Source organism: Fusarium pseudograminearum, chromosome 1 (genome assembly GCF_000303195.2).
Source record: "Fusarium pseudograminearum CS3096 chromosome 1, whole genome shotgun sequence".
NCBI lineage: Eukaryota > Fungi > Ascomycota > Sordariomycetes > Hypocreales > Nectriaceae > Fusarium > Fusarium pseudograminearum.
In genome coordinates this window covers 1,163,502-1,187,154 of record NC_031951.1, presented here as the reverse complement: position 1 = coordinate 1,187,154, position 23,653 = coordinate 1,163,502, and the positions used below count along the sequence as shown (strand labels likewise).

At 49.7% G+C, this 23,653-nt stretch overlaps 8 protein-coding genes across 8 annotated transcripts, besides 1 other annotated feature; 4 read left to right on the top strand and 4 right to left on the bottom strand.

The window, feature by feature from the left end:
* Window positions 1-873: 873 nt before the first annotated feature.
* FPSE_00052 (uncharacterized protein) lies at window positions 874-2,290 on the top strand (the record flags this gene model as incomplete). The annotated part of the gene is made up of 3 exons (XM_009253172.1): window positions 874-1,141; window positions 1,257-1,422; window positions 1,480-2,290. 3 exons carry the CDS (start codon window positions 874-876, stop codon window positions 2,288-2,290), a joined length of 1,245 nt encoding a protein of 414 aa, XP_009251447.1.
* A 334-nt stretch (window positions 2,291-2,624) lies between these two features.
* On the bottom strand, window positions 2,625-4,238 carry FPSE_00051 (uncharacterized protein; the record flags this gene model as incomplete). The annotated part of the gene is made up of 1 exon (XM_009253171.1): window positions 2,625-4,238. The coding sequence occupies one exon, from the start codon at window positions 4,236-4,238 to the stop codon at window positions 2,625-2,627; it is 1,614 nt and encodes a 537-aa protein (XP_009251446.1).
* A 514-nt stretch (window positions 4,239-4,752) lies between these two features.
* FPSE_00050 (uncharacterized protein) lies at window positions 4,753-5,458 on the top strand (the record flags this gene model as incomplete). Its single annotated transcript, XM_009253170.1, has 2 exons — window positions 4,753-4,833; window positions 4,892-5,458. The coding sequence occupies 2 exons, from the start codon at window positions 4,753-4,755 to the stop codon at window positions 5,456-5,458; spliced, it is 648 nt and encodes a 215-aa protein (XP_009251445.1).
* A 601-nt stretch (window positions 5,459-6,059) lies between these two features.
* On the top strand, window positions 6,060-8,015 carry FPSE_00049 (uncharacterized protein; the record flags this gene model as incomplete). Its single annotated transcript, XM_009253169.1, has 5 exons — window positions 6,060-6,112; window positions 6,240-6,337; window positions 6,392-6,595; window positions 6,660-7,673; window positions 7,723-8,015. The coding sequence occupies 5 exons, from the start codon at window positions 6,060-6,062 to the stop codon at window positions 8,013-8,015; spliced, it is 1,662 nt and encodes a 553-aa protein (XP_009251444.1).
* A 525-nt stretch (window positions 8,016-8,540) lies between these two features.
* Window positions 8,541-10,442, bottom strand: FPSE_00048 (uncharacterized protein; the record flags this gene model as incomplete). The annotated part of the gene is made up of 10 exons (XM_009253168.1): window positions 8,541-8,614; window positions 8,667-8,828; window positions 8,880-9,007; window positions 9,055-9,169; window positions 9,227-9,453; window positions 9,504-9,578; window positions 9,631-9,701; window positions 9,754-9,827; window positions 9,874-9,950; window positions 10,006-10,442. The coding sequence occupies 10 exons, from the start codon at window positions 10,440-10,442 to the stop codon at window positions 8,541-8,543; spliced, it is 1,440 nt and encodes a 479-aa protein (XP_009251443.1).
* Window positions 10,443-12,641: 2,199 nt separating this feature from the next.
* Window positions 12,642-13,114, bottom strand: FPSE_00047 (uncharacterized protein; the record flags this gene model as incomplete). The annotated part of the gene is made up of 3 exons (XM_009253167.1): window positions 12,642-12,671; window positions 12,725-12,942; window positions 13,057-13,114. The coding sequence occupies 3 exons, from the start codon at window positions 13,112-13,114 to the stop codon at window positions 12,642-12,644; spliced, it is 306 nt and encodes a 101-aa protein (XP_009251442.1).
* Window positions 13,115-13,930: 816 nt separating this feature from the next.
* Window positions 13,931-13,965: a microsatellite.
* Window positions 13,966-17,892: 3,927 nt separating this feature from the next.
* On the bottom strand, window positions 17,893-18,690 carry FPSE_00046 (uncharacterized protein; the record flags this gene model as incomplete). Its single annotated transcript, XM_009253166.1, has 3 exons — window positions 17,893-18,268; window positions 18,316-18,481; window positions 18,531-18,690. 3 exons carry the CDS (start codon window positions 18,688-18,690, stop codon window positions 17,893-17,895), a joined length of 702 nt encoding a protein of 233 aa, XP_009251441.1.
* Window positions 18,691-19,073: 383 nt separating this feature from the next.
* On the top strand, window positions 19,074-23,521 carry FPSE_00045 (uncharacterized protein; the record flags this gene model as incomplete). Its single annotated transcript, XM_009253165.1, has 4 exons — window positions 19,074-19,141; window positions 19,193-19,304; window positions 19,354-23,334; window positions 23,393-23,521. 4 exons carry the CDS (start codon window positions 19,074-19,076, stop codon window positions 23,519-23,521), a joined length of 4,290 nt encoding a protein of 1,429 aa, XP_009251440.1.
* Between the last annotated feature and the right edge of the window lie 132 nt (window positions 23,522-23,653).

Genomic DNA, 23,653 nt, shown 5'->3' with positions numbered 1-23,653 from the left:
CCAAAGATTGTCGGTCACACTTCATTCGATCCGTAGACGAGACCTCGTCGGACTTGCACAGCGACAGGGAGCTTCATCACACGAGCCAACCGCATGGTATGACAGCAGTGTGCATTTCCTGAGATTCTGCGCAGAGTTTAACTCGTATGGAATTACTAAGAATAATCTGAGAAACTCTCGAGAAACTAAGCTTCGCTACAAGTTGAGTTGTTTCTTGGGGGCTGAGTCTGTAAAAGGCTGGATGTTAGCCAGCAGACCATTCCCCGTCGACGCTCCCAATTCGAACAGGGGTATATTCAGCTCGACGCACTAGAGATTTATCGTACCAATGAGCGTCGTCCAACCACGCCACTAGCTCGAGATCGTGCTGGAGCGGACAGGGGCTGTGAATTTGGAGCATTCAGAACGCAGAGAAAGGTCCCTTGTGGCCATTGATCTCGTTTAGCGTCCTCTGGGGTCCCCTGCAGTACTGGATGCTGCTTGTAGCATTTCCTGTGTAGGTCGATATGGCCTGTCAGCCTCCTTGGGCCCGAAAACGCCAAAGTGCTGCCCAGGCACAAGAGAGAGTCAAAACCCCCATCGACCCCTACCTTGGTGCTGTGTTTCTCTTCTTGAACCATTTCTCCTTGTTATTCTGTCTGAGTTGATTCTGGCTTCTACTTGGGAACGAGTCTGAATAGCTTCACTTACATCGAGGGGTACAGACCCACTTACACCAGGAGCTACCTTCACAACGAACCTCGCCCTTGCTCCCAGAACAGCACCAATTCGCCACTGTCGACAGGAAGAAGGAAGCGGTGGGATCCGAATATATATATAGGAACACATCGGAGTCGGTATTTACTCGAAACGACTACACGACATCGAACGACAATGCATCGTCCCGCTGTTCTACTCGCCCTCGGGGCTCTCAGCTCACCAGTCGCCGCCGGTTGGCTCAAGTCAGACCAAGAAGCGTCATGGGAACCTCCTCGCCAGACGGGCATCTACGGCCCTGAAGCTGGGGAACAAGCTAATATCGCCTTGGGATGGAGTCCTGTACCAACAGACGCCCCCCAACTTGCTGGTGCTATGGATTTGAAGTTTGCCATGGGAAAGAGAGACCTAGCGCCTATGACCTGTGGTTTTGGCAAAGCAGGAAGTGAGTCGAACCCCGTTCCAACAGAGCGCACCAGCGACCATCGACATACCCGATGAAAGAAGTTATTGAGCTCTGCCTGCAAAGGATTAATTTACTGACAACATGATTTTAACAGACTCCTTCACATGCATTTCCAGTGTCGCCACTTGCAGTTATTCTAACGGTTGGATTGGATGCTGTGAAACTGGCCGGGCTTGCAAGTCAGTGAAGACGAGTTGTGTTCCCTACACCTCATCTGCTTCCGTGTGTGCTTTCCTTGAGGACTTTCACACTCTTTGCTGGTAGGTTCCTTGTACAACTCACCGCTCATGAAATCGATGTTTCTAACTTGATATTAGTGACGCAACTGCCAAGTACTGCCACACATGGGTCGGTACTACATCTGGTGACCCCTATACGATCCTCGCCTGTGATTCCACCTCGGGCAGCTCTGCACTTCTATTCTCCGACCCTTTGGCCACCGGTGATTCGAGCACCACTGAAAGTGATGCATCGACTACGAAAGCATCCTCGACCACAGACGACTCCGCTACCACAGTAACTGAGGATGTCGCAGCAGCATCAGACTCTAATAAGAAAGATGATGACAAGGGCACACCCGTCGGCGCCATTGCTGGCGGTGTCGTTGGTGGCGTCGCCGCTCTTGCTCTGGTCGGTGTGGCTGGTTTCCTTCTTTTCCGTCGTCGCAAGAAGACAAATGCCGCAGCCGCAACTGCAGCGGCCGGTGCCAACCCACAAAACCCTCCTCCGATGGCTCAACACCCTCAGAGTCCAGGCTATGTTCCTTCTTCGCCCTCGAATGCTACCTATCCTTCCGGCGTGCCTTCAAACTTCCAAGGTTACCAACAGACATACGACCCTTCATTGGCTGCCCCATACGGACAACCCCAAGGCTATCAGCAACCTGGCTACGGCGGCTACTCTCCCCAGCCTCAGGGGTATGCCCAGCCAGGATTCGGCCAGCAAGGACAATATCCTGCTCAGTATGGCGCTGGCGGTTATGGAGTGCCTTCATCCACTTCGCCTCCTCCAGGACATTTCACACCCAGCCCGGGCCCTAACAAGGACGGTCACGAGTCTCCTCAAGCCCAGGAGTTGCCTGCTGTTCAACCAATTGGAAATGAGGGCAACCGCGCCGAGCTTAGCTAGAAGTCTTCGTTGACATGGTGGGAGTAAAAGGAGTTTCAATTTCTGGATGAGTGGAATTTTGAAGGCAAAGACTATTTGGATGGACATACAGGTGGAATTTCAAGGCGATTCAACAACTGCATGGCTAATCGACTGCATGAACTTTGATTTTACTTTATATGGCAGACCTAATTGGGTTATTTCACTGATGAATTTAAAATATGATAATGCCGCAATCTGCACCTGCTTTAGCTGCTATATGAACCAACTTGTGACAATGATATTACTTGTACTTATGAACTTGCCCAATAATCTCACCCCACGAAATGCACCGTCATCGTAGGCAAGGCAACGCTTATGCATGCCCGTTCAGCCCCAATTGCTTTCCAAGAGCCTTGTCCCACCATTCTTCCCAGTCAAGGACCTTTCGGCCGAGTCTCGCTTCCTCAGCTGCAAAGACCATGGCGTGGCTTCGTAGTACCTCATCGAGAGTGCATCCAATGAAATCATCCTGCGCACGAGGAGCCTCCCAGCCATGATTCTTGACACGATCACACGCCATGACAAACTGACGTGTAAGGCCCAAGTCTCCTCCACCATGACCAAGGTCTTCAACACGGGGGTGATAAGTCTTTGTTTCGCCCGTGTTGAAGTCTTCAACTACGATGCGTCGTGAGTCGGCGTAGACCTCGCCGTGCTCGCCGTAAAAGTGAGAGTATCGCTCGCAGATCTTGGTCGTTTGGGCGACCATGTGTAGAGTCGCTGTCTTTGCCGGCTGAGTGGATTCAGGCCATGTGATTGTGACAAACTGGTCGTCACAAACGTTGTTATCTGCTTCAAAGACGCAACGGCCGAACCAATTCCTGGACTGGACCTCGGACTTGGGCGTCGACTCATCATAGTCTTCCACGAGGGCCTTCATGACTTGCTCCTCTTTTTCTTCTTGAGATGGGTAGTCCTCGATATCGTGGACGACGATGCTGACGGGCCATCTAGTGTTGCCGGACTGCAGTCCTTTGAGCTTTGGACCGAGGTAGATATTCTTTGCCGAGAACTTGCAGCCTTCGTCTCCAAGGGGGCACTTTGTGCAGTTCGTTGCTGACCCCGCTGCCTTGGGTTTTCTACTCTTCTTGAACAGATGAAGGCCACCAGAGGAAGCCACCGTTGCAGGAATATGAGGCTCTCCTTGTCCAGCCTTTTCCGGAGAGCAGAGCAGCCAAAGCAACAAGTCAATGTCATGACAACTCTTTGTCAGAAGCGACGGGGCAGTGGTGTTTTCATTCCGCCAGTTTCCTCTCACGTATGAATGGGAGAAGTGCCAGTAGCCCACAGGTTCGGTGTGAACAACACTTGATATATCGCCAATGACATGGTCCTCGACGAGGAGCTTGCGTAGCATGATGTTGTGAGGGCTGTAGCGCAGTACGTGACCTATAGAGAATACCTTTGAAGGTTGATAAGGCCGCATGGCTTTGTACATGTCGACGCAGTCTTGGAGAGAACAGGCAAGAGGCTTCTCGCACATGATGTGTAATTCGAGCGGTGCAAGGCCAACGATAACCTCATGATGCATCTCGTCAAGAACACAAACAAAGACACCGTCGACGCCTTCTGGAACATTCTCATCTCCAGCAGCAACTCTATTTCGACGATCTTGTTCGTATGCGAGAAAGTCTCGCCAGTCATGGAACGATTGCCCTTCTTTCGGGGAACCATTGCCCCAGATGTGATCCCGGCCAAGGGACTCGCGCTTGAACTTGAGGGGTTCAGCAACAGCGGCGACCACTCCATTGGAGACACTGTCAATGGCAGCAGCGTAGTTTTGCCCTCGAGATCCTGCGCCTATTATGAGGAAGCGAGGTGGTGTCTCTGACATTTCTGGCTTGGGAGGTGGTTGGGGTTGTGAGTTTGTGTCTCCATTTTCTTCTGTCGTGAGCTTTGACAAGAGGTTGTTTACCAATGTCGACATGATGAAAGTATAGATATTGAAATTGTATAGTGTATTCGACTCAACGTGACGTTTGATATTATACGAGTTAAGAAAGCCAAGTTAAATATCTTTCATTGAGGGTTAAGTTGAGTGTCTGATGCCACAGACACTCAGAGACACTACTTTAGTGTATGATTGGTAGACAGTTAGGCAGCGAGAATATACAGCTAGGCAACGATCGATCTGAAATAAAATAGATATAATGCCGTGGAACGTAACATTTAATTGTTGCAATTATTTTCGTAGGTATATCGTGTTGTTGAAGTTGAGATAGGTGGCCAATGAGATAGAATGTATTAATACCACGTCTCAGCGCATTGATTCACTGCATGTACTAACTAAAGTGAATTGCAGTTGGATGGTTCCCATCTTTAACCCCACTAAATAATTACTAAACCTTGGTGAATATATGCTTTCTCTGATGCTTTCATGAGAAAAGCCAGCAGCTCTTGAACTTCAACGTTACATTGCAACCATCCAAAATATTGCAACAATGTCTACAGCTGCAGAAGTTCAGGCTGATAACCAGCCAAAGAGTGCTTGCGATGATCCTCTTGTATGGATCGACTGTGAGGTAGGGTATGCTGTGTTACGTTGTATAATGAACGTCTTTGAGCTGACTCTATCAACAGATGACTGGTCTCGACCAGGATAATGATGAAATCATAGAGATCTACTGCATCATCACAACGGGAAACCTTGAGATTCTGGACGAAGAGGGCTTTCACGCCATTATCCACTTCCCCCAGTCTCGTCTTGACCAGATGGATGAGTGGTGCACAAAGACACACGCAGAATCTGGCCTCACCGCCGCTGTTCTGGAGTCGACGACTACTCCAGAGCAAGCTGCCGATGCCCTCTACGAATACATCACGCGATTCATCCCCGAGCGCAAGCGTGGTCTCCTCGCGGGCAACAGCGTGCACTGCGACAGGGCGTTTCTGAGGCGAGAGCCCTACAAGCGTGTGATGAGACACCTACACCACCGAATTCTGGATGTCAGCTCTATTAAAGAGGCTGCGAGACGCTGGGCGGCCAAGAGGGTTGTGAACAAGGTTCCCAATAAGAAGGGTTTGCACAAGGCGAGGGATGATATCCTGGAGAGTATCGAGGAGGCAAAGTATTACAGGGAGGTTATCTTTAGGCCGACATTTGATGTTGTGCCTGCTAAGAACAAGCCTAACAAGGGGAAGCAATAGTTATGAATTGATATCAGGTTCTGAGAGAGGTGGGTTATGAATTAAAGATGTGACGGACCCAAGTGTCATGATTGAGCTACTAAACTTGGCAGCTACTTGGAAGGCAATAGCTCTAGGTTGTAAGCTCTAGCTCCAGCTCCAGCCTCCTATTGTATTTGCGGCCAGCCTTGTCAATATCTCAACTGGACAGTTGCTAAGGGTACCTCCACTACTTTAGCTACCCCTATTGCTCATCATATCCACCAGCTTCCATCATGAGCTCTACCTCGCTCATATTTACGCGAGAATATCGTATCTCAACGAAATATCCAGACACTGTAGACACTGTACTCGACTAGTAGTATATACCTACAAGCACAGTATCAATTGTGCTGCCCCTCCATTAGCTTGAGTGATATCATCTCGTTTACCCCACCAGAGAGCTCCCTCCCTCCCTGGTAGCTCCCCTCTTTTTGTCTCAGTCCCCGTCTCTCGTCTCGACATCCTCTACCGCTACCCTCACTTCTCTTTTCTCCTCCTTTTCTCTTTCTCAACAAATCTTTCCAAAAGAAAGGTCATACTCTCCTCCCTTATTCTCTCTACTCTACCATATCAAACAATCATGGGTGTTCAAACCGTTGAGTTCAAACCCTTCCAGGACCAGAAGCCCGGAACGTAAGTCTACTCTGACCTTGAACCTGGATGATCTTCCTGTCGTGCTCCCCCCACTGCCCCGGGAGCTAACCAGGAACTCCTTATTCATCCATCAACCCATTGAAGCTCTACTGACATACACCAACAGTTCTGGTCTTCGAAAGAAGGTCGTTGTCTTCCAACAGCCTCACTACAGCGAGGCCTTCATTACCAGCATCCTGCTGTCCATCCCTGAGGGTGTTGAGGGTGCGCAGCTACTCCCTCTACAGCAAAACAAGAAATGATCTAACCCAATTATAGGCTCCAACCTCGTCATTGGTGGTGACGGTCGCTACTTCAACCCCGAGGCTATCCAGCTCATTGCCAAGATTGGTGCCGCATACGGAGTCAAGAAGCTCATCATCGGCCAGAACGGTATCCTCTCTACTCCCGCTGCCAGCCATGTCATCCGCATCCGTAAGGCTACTGGAGGCATCCTCCTGACTGCCAGCCACAACCCTGGTGGTGAGTTCAACTATATATCCCCGGGCTTGTACACGCACCATGGACATAATCTGACCCCCGACAGGCCCCAAGAACGACTTCGGTATCAAGTACAACCTCGCCAACGGTGGCCCAGCCCCCGAGTCCGTTACCAACAAGATTTACGAGTTCTCCAAGACTTTGACCTCATACAAGATTGCCGATATCCCTGATGTCGACATCACCACTGTTGGCACTCAGACCTACGGCGCCCTCGAGGTCGAGGTTATCGACAGCACTGCCGACTACGTCGCCATGCTCAAGGACATCTTCGACTTTGACCTGATCAAGAAGTTCTTCTCCAGCCACCCCGACTTCAAGGTCCTCTTCGACGGTCTCCACGGTGTCACTGGTCCCTACGGAAAGGCCATCTTCGAGCAGGAGCTTGGACTGAGCAACTCCACACAGAACTGTATCCCTAGCCCCGACTTCAACGGTGGCCACCCCGACCCTAACCTTACCTACGCCCACTCTCTGGTCGAGGTTGTCGACAAGCACAACATTCCCTTCGGTGCCGCTTCCGACGGTGATGGTGACCGAAACATGATTTACGGTGCTAACGCTTTCGTTTCCCCTGGTGACTCCCTCGCCATCATCGCCCACTACGCCCACCTCATTCCTTACTTCAAGAAGAACGGTGTCAACGGTCTCGCTCGCTCTATGCCCACTAGCGGTGCCGTCGACCTCGTCGCCAAGGCCCAGGGTCTCGACTGCTACGAGGTGCCCACCGGCTGGAAGTTCTTCTGCGCTCTCTTCGACGCCAAGAAGCTCTCCATCTGCGGCGAGGAGAGTTTCGGTACTGGCAGTGACCACATTCGCGAGAAGGATGGTCTGTGGGCTGTTATCGCTTGGCTCAACATCATTGCTGGTGTTGGTGTCCAGAACCCCGAGGTCACCCCCTCAATCAAGGAGATCCAGAAGGAGTTCTGGACCAAGTACGGACGTACTTTCTTCACCCGTTACGACTACGAGGATGTCGACTCAGAGGGTGCCAACAAGGTTGTTGGCGAGCTAGAGAAGCTTGTTGCTGACTCTAACTTCGTCGGTAGCACTATCAAGGGTGCGTATCATTACTATCTAATACAAGGACATAGGCTAACTCATTCTAGGACGAAAGGTTACCAAGGCTGGCAACTTCTCATACACCGATCTCGACGGCTCTGTTGCCTCCAAGCAGGGTTTGTACGCCGGCTTCTCCTCTGGCAGCCGTATCGTTGTCCGACTCTCTGGTACTGGCTCATCTGGAGCTACCATCCGCCTGTACATTGAGCAGCACACTAGCGACCCCTCAAAGTACGAGCTTGATGCTCAAGACTTCCTGAAGGAGGAGGTCAAGTTTGCCACTGAGCTCCTCAAGTTCAAGGAGCACGTCGGCCGTGACGAGCCCGATGTCAAGACCTAAATAAGCAACATGATGTGTGATGTTTGGACTACGAACTGAAGAGATGGATGCAAGCATAAGATAATTCTGAGATTCCGAGATTATTACTGAGTACAACAGTATTGAAAATTGAGCGTTCTTAAAACTACCAACCAACCAACCCAATCAGCCAACAGATGATGTGTTTTGAGAAGCAGGAGCAGGCAAAGTAGTAGCATGAATTAGTACCACATTATAAAACATTCTTAATATTGTTATGTTGAAAACTCGAGACGAGCCCACCAACTGATCATAATGGCAAACTAGCCATACTAAATATCTTACATTCTGTTTCCTGTCACTGGGGATTTATTACCAAAAAAACAACAATTGAAAGTCGTTATTCATGAGTCGTTATTTCTCTCATGGGACGCCGTCGCTGGAAAAGCATAAACTGGGTTCAAAGGGCTACGAATAATGGAACAAATGAGGTGTAGAATAGTTGAAACGGGCACGAGATCGTGAAGTTAGTTTGTGTCCGAATCGTGGGGAGGTTATCTTTAGTCGTCAGGCCGTTGTATCGGTCGTCGTACTCTCGTCCGTGAACGAGGGGGCAAATATATCTCTGAACCGTTTGGCCGCTGTAGATAAACGTCAGCCTCTGTATCATTACCGATGGGATGAGCAACCAACCCTCTTCACTGACAAACTTAATTTCAAAGGCTCCAGAACGGTTGATCCGTTGGTTCTGCTGTCGGTATTCTTGGCAAAAGACGTAGAGATGAATGTCGGCTAAGCGAACTCTGGTTTTGCTCACTCTCTTGATCCATCTCGACGAGGCAGATTGATGTGTGACTGGAGACTCTTGTTAGTAATGTTTATACAAAAGCTGAATTTTCGACGTACCGAATGCTGTCCAGACAGGACATTGCCGTAGATCCCCTTCCCAGACTGCAGCGTGAAGACGGAGGCCCTTGGAGACAAAGTCCTCATAGACAATAAGAGAATGCATAAAATTGTCATCCACAATTCGGCTAATTAAATCAGTATAAGTTGACAAAGTATTGGATTTGGGACTTACGCTTGGAATAACTTGCGTTCACCCCAAAGACTGAGGTCTTCGTTTGCCGCCATTCGAAGTGTTTGGCTGTCACGAGTCTTGAATGACAGAAAGCAGCAATATACCAAGACCATTTCTAAATAAATTAGCACGCTGGTTTACCAGACACATGCCTCAAGGATATTGAACTCACCTTCCCATGTCAGAAAGCAAAGGGTCGCCCACCTCTTGGTGCATCGGTCGCTCTCGCTCCATCGCCAGAATTGAAGGCAACTTCCGTTGCGATCGACAACAAGCTCATGTGCCCCACGAAGCGAGAACCAAGGTGTTCCCATGTGGAACGTTCGTAGGAGAAAGTAGGGGCAGTTGTCCCGTGCACTTTCATACACCACCAAGGTTATTTGGCGCTCATTAAAGGATCTGTTTCTGTTAGTCGGAGACCAACATCCATCAACTGCATTTGGCCTTACCGCATAAAGAGAATTTTTGCATCGCTAGGCATCTGGATTTGTTCCCAGGGAACAAGCGGACCCCATGCCTTGGACCTATAGATTGTTGAGGATGTATGAAGAGTGAGGCGAGGTATGGGAAACTCACGGCTGCTGATGTTTGAGTGGAGTCCGAGATGGCAGTGGTAGAGAGAAGATCTTTTCAGACCAATGTATGTTCTATTGACTTTATGAGAAGACCATTTAAGGACATTATGTTGACTTGGCTTACCGCTATGGTGCTCGAATCATCGTCTAGTACAGAATCGAGTTGAGAAGTAGAGTTTAGACGGATAGGGGGAGGTGCTGTTGTCCGTTAGCTCTGCATTGAAACTGGCGTCGACGTTCTCACGGATGTTTCGGGCTTCTCTGAGCTCCATTAGCTGAACCCGGGTGGTTTCCATTGTGTTAAAGTCGAAGCTCAGTGATCTATCGATGGTTATTAGTTGCAACCTTGGAGATGACGTTGCAATACCAGACTAACCTTGTCAACAATTCTCGTAACAGAGTCAGGAAGCGATTATAAAGAATAAACCGTTGGGGGAGTGAGAGACCTCCAGCTTCATCAGTCATGGAATGATACATCTTTCGCCAACGGTTCTCTCTAGTCTGAGACCGGTCTTCGTAGAATGTAGTGATGTCTCTTAACGATCTCGATAGGCAAGGAAGGAGAATCTCGAGATAATCGAGCACGATGGGAACGCGAGAGAAATGGACCTTGCAGTGCTCAGGTAGTTCAAAGAGCAATTGGCTAGAGGCTCTAATCTCTTCGATTGTCATCATGAGATGAGCGTGGTTGCCATCGGGCAAGACATTGTGAAGTCCCTGCAACTGAAGTGCAACAAGATCGGCCCGTTCTCCCTCCAAGCAACAGCCCTGAAGCAGGTGAAGCTCAAGTTGATCACCAAGAACCATCTCCATCATGAGAGATAGAATGCGTATACGACTGGGCGTCTCTGTTTCATCACATAACGAGAGAGACCACGATTGGTCTTGTTATTATCTTGCTCCTGCCTTCACCCTTGCAGCCCGCCAAGATCAGTCGTGTCAATGGAAGTTGTCGATCGAGCCAACGTGTACGGTGAAGAGTGTGGAGTAGCGGATAGTACTGGTGGAGGTATTCTGAATTGATGATATTAAGAAAAGTATAGATAACCGACGATGTGATCAATTGTGAGATCTTGAATTGGATGAGAGACCAGGAATAGATTCAAGACTTGAGAAGAGATCCTTGGTTAATAATGGTAGAAGAGGGGACGACGGGTATGCAAGCCGTCCATAACGTGTGATCCGATCCGGGCAATTGTTCAACACCATCGAGAGGTGCACCAGCACCAGTCTAGCCATACACACGACCTTCCCTGACGTGGTTGGTGCACGGTTCTCGCTCTGAGCCTCGAGTGAGCCCATCAGGTCGATGCACGTAATATCCGACGCTCTTGGGGGTCATCGACCTGTCGTCGCCTCAACTAAAGCCAGGCCTCAAGTCCGGGGGGTCTTGGTCCACCTGATGGTCAGATGCCGCTCGCATTGTACATAAGTCTGCAGGATCAACACTGTCAACTTGGGTTTCATTGAGACAATTACACCAACGAGAGATGTTTGTCCTTAGCGAGCGTGGCATTGGGTGTGTATCTGTCAACTCAAGATTTGGGCTCCAGCCTGAATCAACTTCTCAGGCGTTGCCACGATAGCAAGCGTACTGGGACATGACGCCAGGCCAATGCATGAGGAGATATTCGGGGGGGGGATCGATTGAACTGGATTAGGACGGGAATGGGTGGGCACTCACACCAGTCAAGACGACCATTCCCAGAGAAGAGCAGCTGTACTGCTCTGTCCAGTGACAGTCGAGATGCGACGTGTTGCTACGTCGGCGACCCTTGCCATGCATCCGCGGGATGTGGACTTCGTGTGGGGAAAATCTGATGATGCTGGAGATTGCGAGAAGGTGAAGAACGAAGTAGTAGCTTCAAAACGACGTTCGTGCTTGGGGTATACCGTGTTTCCCTCCTCGTTCTAGTTCTAGTTCTAGTCAGACCTACCCAGCCCCAGGTTAGTATGGCATGACCTTGTGCTCATCCTCTCAATATTGTTTGTACTCCACCCCAACAGCCGTGGGGGATGAGGCTCAGCGGAACAGGACCTTGATACCAGTCTTGAATAGTCTGCACGAGGTTGTACATTTCGTTTTTAGGACTTTTCGTACATGGGTAAACGTATATAACATTGTCCCATCGTCTTCTGTTTAGGGCAAGCATCGCAACTTGGCTTGCGGCTGGTCTGGACACTGTGGATGGCAGTAACAATGATTCCGGTCTTTTTTGACTGACAGCAAACAAGTACCGTAAGATCTGGATGATAAGAGAATAGGTGAGGCTTTCAGCTTGGTTGGGCCAGCCTTTTCCCCTCGCCTTCCCTGCCTGGCCATAGTACTTATCAGAGAACGACTGGGAAGAGATGCCATCTTGTCCTGATCAAGACTGAATCAATCAATTCATTGACGAAGTAAAATTGATGGACTTGAACGGCCTTTTCATTATATAGAAATCAAACGTCACGAATCCAAGGGTTCTTCACATATACTCTGCTTCTTTACTAGCCACTATCAGCCACTTTCATCGAACAGGGAGAGCTCGCGCCTCAAACGGCCTGCAGCCTCCTCGTCATTTTAAGTTTGAGCTTCCAATTGGTGATTCACAGCTGCTAGTCTTATGAACTGAATATACAATGCGTGGTAAAATGGTAGATGACGTTTATGTTTTCGTAGTTTCGATTATTCGGGTCGGAGTTCCCTTAATTGTACAAGCATTGCGTTTCCTCGTCCCATGATCCTCGAGTTCATGATCTGTTTCTCTCATGGCCCAGGACACTCAAATAGAAGCCAGTAGCTCAATCGATCGCCCTCAAGATCATAACATCAGGGACGGCCTTAACCCGAGAAATTCCTAGTAAAGAACAAGGCACTCTTCCTGTGCCATCATACAACACCGCCCAGACCTAAATGTAAAGAGGAAAGACTTCCTGGCCAGAATCTACAACACGGCGCTGGTGCTGGGACTAATCCGATTCAGACTTCTTCTGCGAGCGACGCTTGGGTTTGACATCGGAGGCTCCATTCTAAGAAGACTCCTCTTCTTCCTGATCGGCCTTGATACGTTGTTAGTATTCATATGCTGAAGCGTTTCACCATATCAACTTACATTGTAGGCCTGCTTCTCATCCTCGTACCGCTTCTTATCAGCGGCGGCCTTGGCCTCATAGGGAGCACGTTGCTTCTCGTTGAGGGCCTTCCATCGCTCACCGAGGAGCTTGCCGACCTGACCGAAAGAGATGCCAGGGTTTTCCTCACGGACGTTCTCACGTTGTTCGTTGGCAAAGAACATATAGGCAGACAGGCCGCGCTTGGGAGCGTTGGGGTCTGTTACAGTTAGCTGTGCTCGTTACTCTAGAGAAGGTCGCGACGTGTGCGGTGCAAAGACACAATACAAAGTGCAATTGCTGACATGAGCGCGTGGGAAATGTTTCGACTTACCCTTCTTGGCCCGCTTAGTTCTGGTCGCACGCTTGGCGGGAGCAGCAGCCTTAGGCATTTTGATTGTGTTCTGTGAATGAGTATTAGTAACTGATCTGACAAGATTTGGCCAGATGATAGTGTGTGCAACGGAAAAAGCACCGACGTCGACAAAAAATCGCTATGTGAAATGCGATGCCAGCAACGATGGAGGGGTAGCTCAAGCTAGCTCGAAGCTGGGCTGGGAGCAATATGGGTGAGGGTAAAGTGGCGAGGCGCAAAAGCGATTGCGCTTTCCAACGCGTGAAAATGCGTGTAAATTGGCAGGGAAATGGTGTATGGAGGGTTTGCGCGTACCTGAGGGATGGATTTGGAAGAAAGTGATTTGTGGTGTTGATGTAGTCTGTAATGCGCTTCTGTTAGCCAAAGTGTCAAGCTATTGCGCGACCAGCAATGTACGGGTGATGATGATGCGAAAGACAGCACGATGCAGCTTGAACTTGCGATGGGCTTTTTAACAGTGAACGAGGTTCGAAAACAATTAAAAAGGCTCAAAGCGTGGACAGGCGCAAAGGTTGAATGCGAAAAAAATAAAAGTGGTGGCTCTTGAAGTATAGAACGGGAGGTTACTCACCACAAAGACGTATTGAGGCGTGTTGAGTGTAGAGACGAATTTGGGTGGGAGAATTGTATGGGAGAAAAGAGAGTGAGAGAGAATGTATGGGGAGGGCCAAGGCAGCCTTTTTACTATGGGGGAGTGATTGTGCGTGGGGAGGGAACGCGGCCTGCCCAGCTACCAGACTTGGACTGTTATGCAATGGGCTGGGCTGGGCTGGTAGGCTGGCTTGGGTGAGCTTGCCTCTTGGTGCCCCCCTTCCCTTTTTTTTTTATTCCACTCCTTCTCCTTCTCCTTACCCTTCCCTTCCTCCTCTAGGAAAATTGGGTGCAGTGCTGTGCGGTGCGTGTGCTTGGAGCTGCACTTGCACTAGTACTGTCGCAGCAGTCTTGAGTTTGAGATGTATCCGTTACCCGTACCTGTACCGCACCTGCCTGGGGCCAATTTCTACCTTTGGGCCTGCTACTAGGGGAGACGACCAGGACTCCGTCCAAGCCCCGTCATCCAAGCTCCTCAGGAGCACCTGCCTCCGACCACTCACCAACGTGTAAGCGAGTGGTTCTGTTGCTATTGTTGTATGGTACTGTACGGGTACAAGCCGCACGCAGCCCGCCGCGCCGAGGTACAGTACAAAGCTCTTGTACCGCGACACAGCCGTCTTTATTCGCACAGTATACTTGCGACTCTAGGAGGCAGTCGCAAGCCCCTCTGCCTTTGATTACCTATGGTACTCTGTACATAGCACCTCTTTTTACTCTGATCACTCCTAACAAATCACACCCGTCCAACCAGCCTCTCTGTTCTGACGAGCACTCTCTTTCCCTTCTGTGCCGTATTTTACAGTTATACCCGTTATTCGTTGTTCCTGCCCAGTCAACTGGCTCAATCCAGCGGATTTACTGTGTGAAACAGTGACTTTTTTCCTTGTTCCCTTGGCTCTTCTTATCCCCTGCTTGTCCATGTCTCTATCATCTCTTGTCGAGTTTGAGTCGGGAGTCAATGTTTCTTTTTTGGCTTCACATCGTCTCCTCTTTCTTCCTACTGTACCTAGTCCCCTCCTGTCCATGTCCATGCCCATCCACCTCTCCACCTCCACCTCCCTGAGGCCGCTATGCTTCATCAATCAATCTCGGACTTGTAGTCGCGCTCACCTCACCATTACCATTATGCTCCGCTACTGACACCCTCCTCCCTGCCCCTTTGCCTTTCTCTCTCCTAGGTTTGTCACTTGTGCCACACCAATTTGATGCCAACCGCGTACAACACCAACGCTTCCTACTCAATACGGATATCGATTCCCCAAACCCATTCCACCAGAGTATATTAGCAGGACTATCCAGAATTACACACGCAATTAACATCATACGACGCATAAAGCCTTTTCAACTGATACGCTATGTACATTACATTCGTATTTCTTTGTTCCTTTCTTCTTTTGCCTGTTCAGGGCGTTGGATTTTATTGATGTAATGTCGAGCTTTCGTGAGAGATGATTCGCTGAAAAGGCGACTAGCACTTCCGCGACGCACGCAAACTTGCCACGACGAGACGAAAGACTTCTGTATGTACATATGTTGAATAGCAATTTCTACCATGATCGGACCTCTCGGATCTCTATACAAGACGCAATATCTCAGTCAGATGCCAATTGGATACTTGTCGTAAAGTCCAACTAACCAATTCAAAATTTGCTTGTTCTGGCGCATCCAGCATCGGCATCAGCATCACACGTTTCAACAGCGAGCACAACTTGTGGTTAGGAAAGGGTCCAATTATCGCTCCACGAGCATTGACTGACTACACCAACGACCGGGCAACCGAATGCAATGGCCCGTTTCCGGGTTCGTCTCTTATTCACAACTCGTTCGTTATCCGGGCTTGGGAGGGATTGTCCTCCAAAACCCCAGCGCTAACTATCCTACCTGTGCCTAAGACAATCTCGGGCTGTGTTTTACTTCACTATCCCTCACCCCTGCCATACAAACTCCGACTGATGCACCATTCAAGCGTGCATCACACTCAGTTCGGCACTAACTAACTTGTTACCTTGAGACAATGGTATCACTTGCGCGACTCTGACGGTCGAGAATGACATTGGTATAGCTAGAAACTAACTCACTCACCATGGTTGCCAGGCGACCTACTCTCACTATTCCCAATAGCTTCTTGGTTTGTTCATTTCTCATATCCAGTCACCAGGCGTTTCTTGATCAACGCCAGACCTGCCATCAGTTCTAGACCACTTTTAACTGTTGACTGGTGCAATGATGTGCGGCGGAGTGCAGTACTTTAGCCGTGCGTGATCGTCAAGTACTGTCATACGAAAATCGTACGTATAGGTACCTGCTTATGCGTATCCTCACAAGACCAGCTGTTTGACCCCTCGCATTCATCCCTTTGTGCTTCTGCTTGTTACTTTCCTGCCTCGACCAAACGTAAGGAGTCAATATTCCGATACCCTCCTTCCTATCCCGCATCTCACTTTTACAGTCCTCTACTAGCATATGCTTGGTGTGCACCAGTTGAGATCTGACTACAAGGTACGCCTTTTAGTTGGTTGTTTGAGTCTAGGCCCGGGCAAAGTTACCATCGCCTCCCATCATTCTGCTCGCTCGAGTGCAAAGACACAATGGGGTCCTAGCTTCGGCAGAGAAAGACTGGCTCGACTGGTGCTGTGCACCCGTGTATCACCGCGGTGCTTTTTTCAACTGTCATTGCAGCTGAGCAAAAATCTGTACTATTGTTCATAGGCGCATCATCGAGCAGCGATCAGTGCTGATACTACACATCAAGGTCATGGATACCTTTGCTAAAACCATACCAAGCGGGAAAAGACAGGTCAAGCAAGCGAAAGTCACAATGATGCGGGCAAAAGGTACATGGTGACGCATACTCCATTTGCGGACATGGCGGGTACCACGAGTCGTGCGAGAAGCCCTGTTGGTGTAAACGGGGACAGTTGACAACGCCTAGTCGCAGAGAGAGAGAGACCAGGCAGGGTAAGGGCAGGCAAGCAAAAGCGCCCGGTGATGGCGGCTTTGCCGGGCATGTCTGGTCGCGCCGGACCAAAACAATGTGCAAAGACACGCCGTAAGTGGCCCTCGATAGAGGTACCAGTAGAGACTTGCAGCGGGTACGCGACACACCTGTCTTTAGGTGGTCATGTAGTCCTCCTGGCACCTGATACTGTGCTGTACCTCGACGCCGAGCCGACTCTGGGCTCACGCCAGAGCTCAGAACAGGGAGCTGAGCGGTCCCCCGCCCAAGCCAAATCTCTCTGTTCCTCTCCACTCGCTCTTCTTGCTTGTTTTCCAGTCACCTGGTTTTCCTTTTGACTTAGTAATATTATTTGGGTCTCGCTCTGCTTTTTCTGACGCAAAATCATCACGTATCGCGATATTCGTTCCTGATGAGGTAACTAAATGAGTACCTCTCGGAACATGCCCGTTCAGTGACTGTATTTTTTGTGCTTTTTATTGATAAATGTTTTGTGGAAAATGAAAGCTAATTTTCCCTTTTATTTTTTTCAAGAATGACCATGTTACTTCATCATTTTTCTTCCATTTTTCTTTTCCCAAGCCAAGGTTTCCAGTCCCTGGATGGGTGCCCAATACGAGTCCTTCGTGCTGTAGTCAATAAACACGCCCTTTTTTCAAGTGTCGATCTGGTCCAGAACAAGGCAAATTCAGAAAGAATATCGAGAAAATAGCTGCAGCTGATCTTTTTTGTTTTATCGCCATGCTCTATCCGTATCCTCGTGTTTCATCTCAAATTGCCAAGAGATATCACGTGTATATCCCGACAGGCTGAGTCATAGCTCCTTGCTTCTGCTAAACCCTATCGGGATTCTCTGATGGATGAGATCATGAGATTCGGCTGTTGGCGAATTGTTGGAGCTTGAGACGAGGATGAAGGCTAGAGAGAAGCTCGAGACCCAGCACCTGCATGCTCTTCCAGGGACAGCCGCAAAGGCGCATCGCTAGTTGCAAAACCTAGCTGATGAGCCGAGGGAGTCTTGATTGCTTTCTCCCCAAGACAAGACACCCATCGTCTCCACGTCGGGAGCTCTTGTGAGCCCGTCCTGGTCAAGACGGTACGTATCCTTCCCGACGGGACGGGACGGGTGTTGACCTTCGTGCCGTGCGGTAGGATCATCGACAAGGAGATGGTCATCTCATAGTAAAGCGCATGTAGACAGCTGGTGGTTGGTACTTCGAAAAGTGTGTAATTACCGGGTGAGATCATTCATCAGTCTCGGGGTCGAGTACAACATCCCGCAGTTCATCGTCTTGGACCCAGTCAACGCCGCTACCAACTATTATACCTCCGGCCACACCTTTCATGACCCGCCATTTCTGCTTGCTGGCGTTGACCTCCGCCTCGAGCCTCTCCTGCTCCTCAATCATCTTTGAGTTGTTGGGGGGGACTCTCTTCTTGAGTTTTGCTTGATCTGCCAACTCAAACAGTTCGGCTGCCAGAGTGACGTTTTCTCGAGATTTCCGCAGTGTGTCACTTTGCGCCGTCGTCAACGCCTTCCATACCTCGTTCGTCTGAGAGGCCTGCCTTGCGACTGAGACCGAAGCTTCATCTCTGCGCTCGATGAATGGCAAAAGTTCACTAAAGGATGTTAGCAAATAGCCAATCCGCCAGGACAAAGCACATACCGCTCGATAGGAGCTGTTTCTGCGTTGCTGTGAACAGCTTTGAGTATAGGGTTGGCTGTTACGACGGCTTCCGTCACGTCGTTTCTGAGAACATATTGTGCTCTGGTCTCCAGAAGGTCTGATTGTGCCTTTTGTGTTTCTTCATCGGTGAATAAAGCAGTATCATCTAAAGACTGTAAGAATGTGTGGCAAGATTGCTATGAGGCAAAACAAACCTGACTGATGTGACTGTTGGGCATTTATAATAGCAATTTCCAGTCGTAGTTCTTGTATTCGATCATAGAGGGCGAGAATCTTCTCTTCATCTTCTGACATGGGCAAGTGAGACGTTTTAACGTCGCCATTCACCATGGGAGTATCGCCTTCGTCCTCCATCGTGATCTTGAGTTCAATGCCAGGTTATCCTTTCTGCTGGTGACTTGTCCTATGATATAAATGCCTTGGTCTAACACATACGCGTTGTGACTTTGCTGATGGTCGTTGTTTGTGGCTGTGATTATCTGTGGCGGTCAATCTGTGGCGCCCCTCGAATAAAAAAGTGTCCGTCACAAGGCACCGGTCACGCTAACACCAGGCTCTCATCATGCCCAGAGAGATTCTGTGGATCCTTCGTCACGCGAAGATACCTATAAACCTGGTCATTCAACATCATTCCGACATTTTAGTTTTGGTAGACACAACATACATCTACTGAGGTCATCCCTTCTCTCTTGTAGGTCGCAAACTGCGGCATTATTCCCAACAGGAGATGTCTCGGGATGGCTCTCCAGGTGTTGATAGCCCATACGGGCCTGCGGCTGGAAGTCGATACCGCACAGTTCTCCATGTAAGCCTTATCGGTACCGCTATTATGCCATGAGAGCTAACTTGAGTGCAGCCTCGATGATCTCAAAACCTGGGTTTCCAAGAAAACCTCAATCCCGCCACAGCATATCGTCGCCTTGAATCCTCATGGCCGGACTGTCAAGATTACGAATTTACATACAGAGGTTTGATAGGTACCCAACCGGACCCATAACGTCGCTAACAGTATTCCAGAAAGAGATATTTGTTTACGATATCCGAATAAGCTCTCCCGGCAATGCGAACCTCATCACCCCAATACCGCTACCGAAGCGGTACACCGTTCCGAATGCGCCGAACACTATCGACGATGTACAGTCAATAACATCATGGCAAGAACTATACAAGGACCGCCGGAACTGGGCGATGCATCTTGTAGAGGATTCTGGCCAGATGAGCTCAGCTACACTGGCACGATACAGCGAAATAGATGTTATTATCAAGTGTCTGGATGCTGCTGTTGCGAACCTCGAAATCAGCATCAAACAAATCGAGCCCAAGTACAACGACCTCAAGAAATGGGTAGCACCCGCACTGGAAGAGCATGGCAACCTTGTCGAGAGATGGGAGCAGTATTTAGATCTCGCCAAGAGCACACCAGTTTCACCCTCCATGGTCAAATTTATGACTGGACGGGAAGTCAACAAGGCCAGACCAACACTGGAGGATCTTATCGAATTAGACACAGCGAAAAAGGCAGGGAAGTTGGCGCCGACCGCCCACCGAAGGTTCAGCGATAAGGCAAATCAACTCGGCAATACGGCGTCCCAGATGTATCAGAACTTGGAGTCGCTAATCGCTAATTTCGAGACACTCATGAGCCGCTCTGCTCTCAGCCATAGCACAGACTCGGCACAGCTTCTTGAAGATATCGAGGCAGTGGTGAAGCAGATGGATTCCGACTACCGAGCGGCACTGGGATACGGCAACACACAGCGAGACGTGGCGCAAGCTTCCAAGACGGCTTCGGTGCATACCGAGCATCTGGTACCAACACTAAAGAAGCGAGTAAAAGAGATGGAAGAGTTGCTCCATTATGGAACCGATGCGCGCAACTCGGTCGCCTCGGAGTCGGCAAAGTTCATGCGCCATGTCACCGAGATTACGTCCCTGCACAGCAACGTCAAAGGTCAGATCAACGTGCTGAACCAATCCGAGGATGATATGACTACATTCGACTACCTTCGCCTCATCCACCAGCTTCCCTACATGTATGCAGCTTTTGTCGCAGAAGCAGTCCGACGCCGCGAATGGGTTGATAAGGTCAAAACGGACTCGTCTACGTTGGCAAACGAAATGGCCCTGTTCCAGGATGAAGAATCCAAACGGCGACGCAAGTGGCAGAAAATGATTGGCAGCATGTACGGTCCTGATTTGGACACAAATGTCATGGGTCTCGAGGTCAACCTGCTCGGAGAAGACACACCTTGGCCAGCCTTAACCAAAGAGGATCTGACAGATTTTATCCAGATACTGCAAGAGCAGCCTGTTGATCAGACCGTTTTGGACGACATAATAAAGCTTGTACAAGAGCTTGATAGTCCAACAAAGCAGCAGTCCAAACGACTCAAGGCTTTCAAGAATGGGAGCATACATGAGGCTGCACTTGGCAGGAGTGGGCTTATGATTCGAGGAGATGACGATCTACTGCAATCGCTACAAGAAGACAAGGGGAAACTGGAGAATAAGCTTAAGACAGCCGAAAGTCGAGTCCGTCGTTTAGAAGACTTACTTCACCGACAGAGCCAAGCCAGCCGCCCCGGAAACCTGTTCCAACCACAAGGCTCTCAGCAACGCGAGAGAGTGAATTCAGCTTCTTCGGTTAGATCGAGTCGCTTCGACGATCGCAGACGATCTTCCGAAGGTATTGACCCTTTAATGCGGCGTATCACTCAACTCGAAAACGAACTGCGAGAAGAGAAACAGCGATCTGCCAATCTACAGCAGGAGCTAACGACTCAATCAAATGATCACGAAAACGTCAAAGGTCAGCACGAAGACTTGAAGGCCCAGCATGAAGACTTGAAAGGTCAGATGACGGAAATTAACACTACCAAACAAGATCTGCTCGAGAACATGGAGGCCCTTGAGCGCGAGTTCGTCGAAGAGCGTAAGAACCTGGAGATCGAAATCAAGACACTCAAGGCTCGCCTAGAAGATACCGAAGACGAAATCGAGCAATTCGATGAATCGAGGCAGCACGAGAAAGCCGGGTTGGTCGTACGGGTGGAAGAATTGGAAACCGAGCTGGAACAAGTCAACAAGCAGCGACAAGACGACGCGCTCAAGGCGCAAGGGCAGGTTGACTTTCTACGCAAAGAAACCAGAATCCAAAGAGAGCAACAGGAGGCCCTCGAGCAGCAAATGCAGTCCGCACAGGAAGAGGCACAAAACGTCTCGAGAAAGCTAAGTGTTGCCGAGGAGGCTTTGGATGACCATTGGCAAGCTTTGACAAGGCTCTTCAGTGAGCTTTCGCCCGATGCTACCATCCCAGACAACGTTGTAGACCTTTCTGATTTACTGCTCACGCAAGCCGGAACATTGGTTGAAAAGTCTCGGAATTCCGAAGCAGACATCGAGTTACTAAAGACTCAGGTTGAGCACTTTTCTTCGACCATCTCAGAACTTCGAGAGCAGATCTCCCAGAAAGATACCAAGCTTTCCGAGGACGAAATGACCGTGATTCATCTGCGCGAAAATCTTGCTGAGGAACAAGCAAAGGTATCAGCTCTCGAACAAGAACTCGCCGATGGCAGGGAGCAACTTACGGAATTGCGTGCTAAGCTCAGCGATGGTGAGACTGGCCCTGAAGCTTTGCAGACTCGACTCGAGGATGAGGAGAAGAAGGTCATGACCTTGACCGAAGAGGTGGCCTCCAAGCAATCTCACGTTGGCAGCCTGGAAGAAGAGCTTCGGATGTTCCAGGAGAAGGTTGAATCTCTCCAGGGCAAGATATCGCACATGAACAGCCATTATGAACATCGGGACGAGAAGACAAAGGACCTAACGCAGCGCCTCTACTCTCAGAACGACCGCATGTGTCGATTGCTAGAACGTGTGGGATACGCTGTTACCAGAAAAGATGGAGAGATGACTGTCAACAAAATACCACGCGCCGAGAGAAATGCCCAGAACCTCGCCGATTCTACCGATCCCAGCGCGTCCATTCGCAAATCCGGAACCCTTAGTCGTGTCTTGGGCGACAGTGTCGATTTGGAACTACTCTATTGGCTTAACAACTCCGACATGCAGGCCGAAGATGACAAATACGAAGAGTTCATGAACAACCTAGGCAAATTCGACATGGAGCTCTTTTCCGAAACTGTTTACCGCAGAATTAAGGAAGTGGAACACATGGCTCGCAAATGGCAGAAGGAAGCTCGATCTTACAGGGAGAGAGCACATATCTTGCAGAAAGACTCGCACGAGAAGATTGCTTTCAAGCACTTCAGGGAGGGAGACTTGGCCTTGTTCCTTCCGACTCGCAACCAGCAAGCCGGTGCATGGGCTGCTTTCAACGTCGGTTTCCCTCATTATTTCCTCCGAGAGCAAGATGCCCATCGTCTACGACATCGCGAATGGCTTGTTGCCCGTATCTCGCGGATTCAAGAACGAGTCGTCGACCTTTCCAAGAGCCTTCAACCGAGCAGCGAGACGGAGTCGATCAACGACGAGGAGAACGACAATCCATTCCAGCTGTCGGATGGTTTGCATTGGTATCTGATCGATGCTTTGGAGGACAAGCCTGGCGCGCCCTCAACCCCTGGAATGGGCAAGTCAACTGTCGCGGCTAATACCGTGGAGGCAACAGCCAACATCCACGCCCATGGTGTGGGTGGAAAGGGTAAGAGCCGGGAAAGCGTTACAAGCATTGAAGGTATTAACAAGACACTATCCAAGAGTCTTGAGAGTAGGCGCAGCAGTACCAACTCCAAGAAAGCCCTGCCTTTCCAACTCGGCGGCACAACGTTGTTGAAGAATAGTGCTTTGGCCAGCGAAACGAATTCACTCCGAGCGCACAACGCCGACACGCCCTCGGGCACAAGTCCAACGCAAGGAGGGCATCTTACATCTACCAACGCAAGCCTGGGACAGAAGAACCAGCGGGTGGATGGCCCAATCAGACAGCCTTCGGACGAGTCATCGACCCAAGGTGGCGGTGCCAAAGCGGACGAGGTACGAAACGTCGACGCCCTTTTTGGGCCATGATTACGGGTTGCTGATATTCTATTAGCAGCCCCGAAGCGTCGTGCAGAGAAAAGATTCAGCCGAGAGCCCGACGAGAAGATCGGTTGTGTGGGATTCTTTGTGGAGTGTTGACTACAACTATGAGAGCGGGAGCAGAAGGTGGCTGGGTGGTTAACTTTCTTGTGTCTATTCCGATAGATTTTTATTTGTCTGTGCCCAATAATCAGCTTCCCTTTGGAAAATGGTGGGCTTTCCTATGTTTGGCGCATTGGCGGTGTCTACAAGACTGGGTGATAGATCTGAGGAG